The 770-nt window shown below is 49.6% G+C and overlaps 1 protein-coding gene across 1 annotated transcript in view; it reads right to left on the minus strand.

Annotated features, from left to right (window-relative positions):
* The window catches only part of EMH_0075730 (uncharacterized protein), a gene marked incomplete at both ends in the record, with an annotated part of 1,349 nt that overhangs the window by 271 nt on the left and 308 nt on the right, over positions 1-770 (minus strand). The window contains 2 exons of the mRNA XM_013499649.1: positions 399-539; positions 632-767. Coding sequence (XP_013355103.1) covers positions 399-539; positions 632-767 — 277 coding nt within the window. The remainder of the gene's footprint in view (positions 1-398; positions 540-631; positions 768-770) is intronic.

Here is a 770-nt window from a genome sequence, read left to right on the forward strand (position 1 = left end):
ATCAATCCATGCAATCCTCCTCCCATGCCTCCATATACCCTTCTTGGTGTCTCCGTTTCTGGCGGTGAATGTACCTTCTCCGTGTTGCTTCCCCTCTACCCATTGACCCGCAAAAGAGCGGCCATCTATCCATGTGAATACACCGTATCCGTGTTTTTTATCTTGTTTATATTCTCCTTTATAAGTTTTTCCATCTCCCCATATAAAAAGCCCCAAACCATGCATGCGGTTACATGACCATTGGCCCACATAAGACCGACCATCGGTCCATTGGTATTCTCCTTCTCCTTCTATCTGGTTGTTTCTAAACTGCCCTTTATATCTACTCCCCTCAGGCCAAATAAATAAACCATCTCCCTCTTTTTTTCCTTTATTATATAAACCAATAAACACAGAACCATCAGCCCATCTCTCTTCTCCTTTTCCGTGTTTTTTATCGTCAACCCATCCCCCTTTATATTCACTACCATCCAGGTGTCTATACACCCCAAAACCATTCGCTTTGTCTCCGCGCCATTCCCCATCATAGTAATCTCCGTCTGCATGCACAAACAAGCCCCGTCCCTCGGCGCAGCCCCCCACCCATTGACCCTCATACCGAGCCCCGTCCGGCCACCTCTGTACACCATACCCGTGCTTTACGCTGCCTTTCCATTGCCCCGCATATGTTACTCCATTGGCGAGGGTCATCAGGGGGAGGGATACTAACTCTTCTTCTTCTGCTGCTGCTGCTGCTGCTGCTGCTGATGGGGGGGAGGGGGGGGGGGGGG

Source organism: Eimeria mitis, genomic scaffold (genome assembly GCF_000499745.2).
Source record: "Eimeria mitis Houghton genomic scaffold, Emh_scaff4512, whole genome shotgun sequence".
Taxonomy (NCBI): Eukaryota; Apicomplexa; class Conoidasida; order Eucoccidiorida; family Eimeriidae; genus Eimeria; species Eimeria mitis.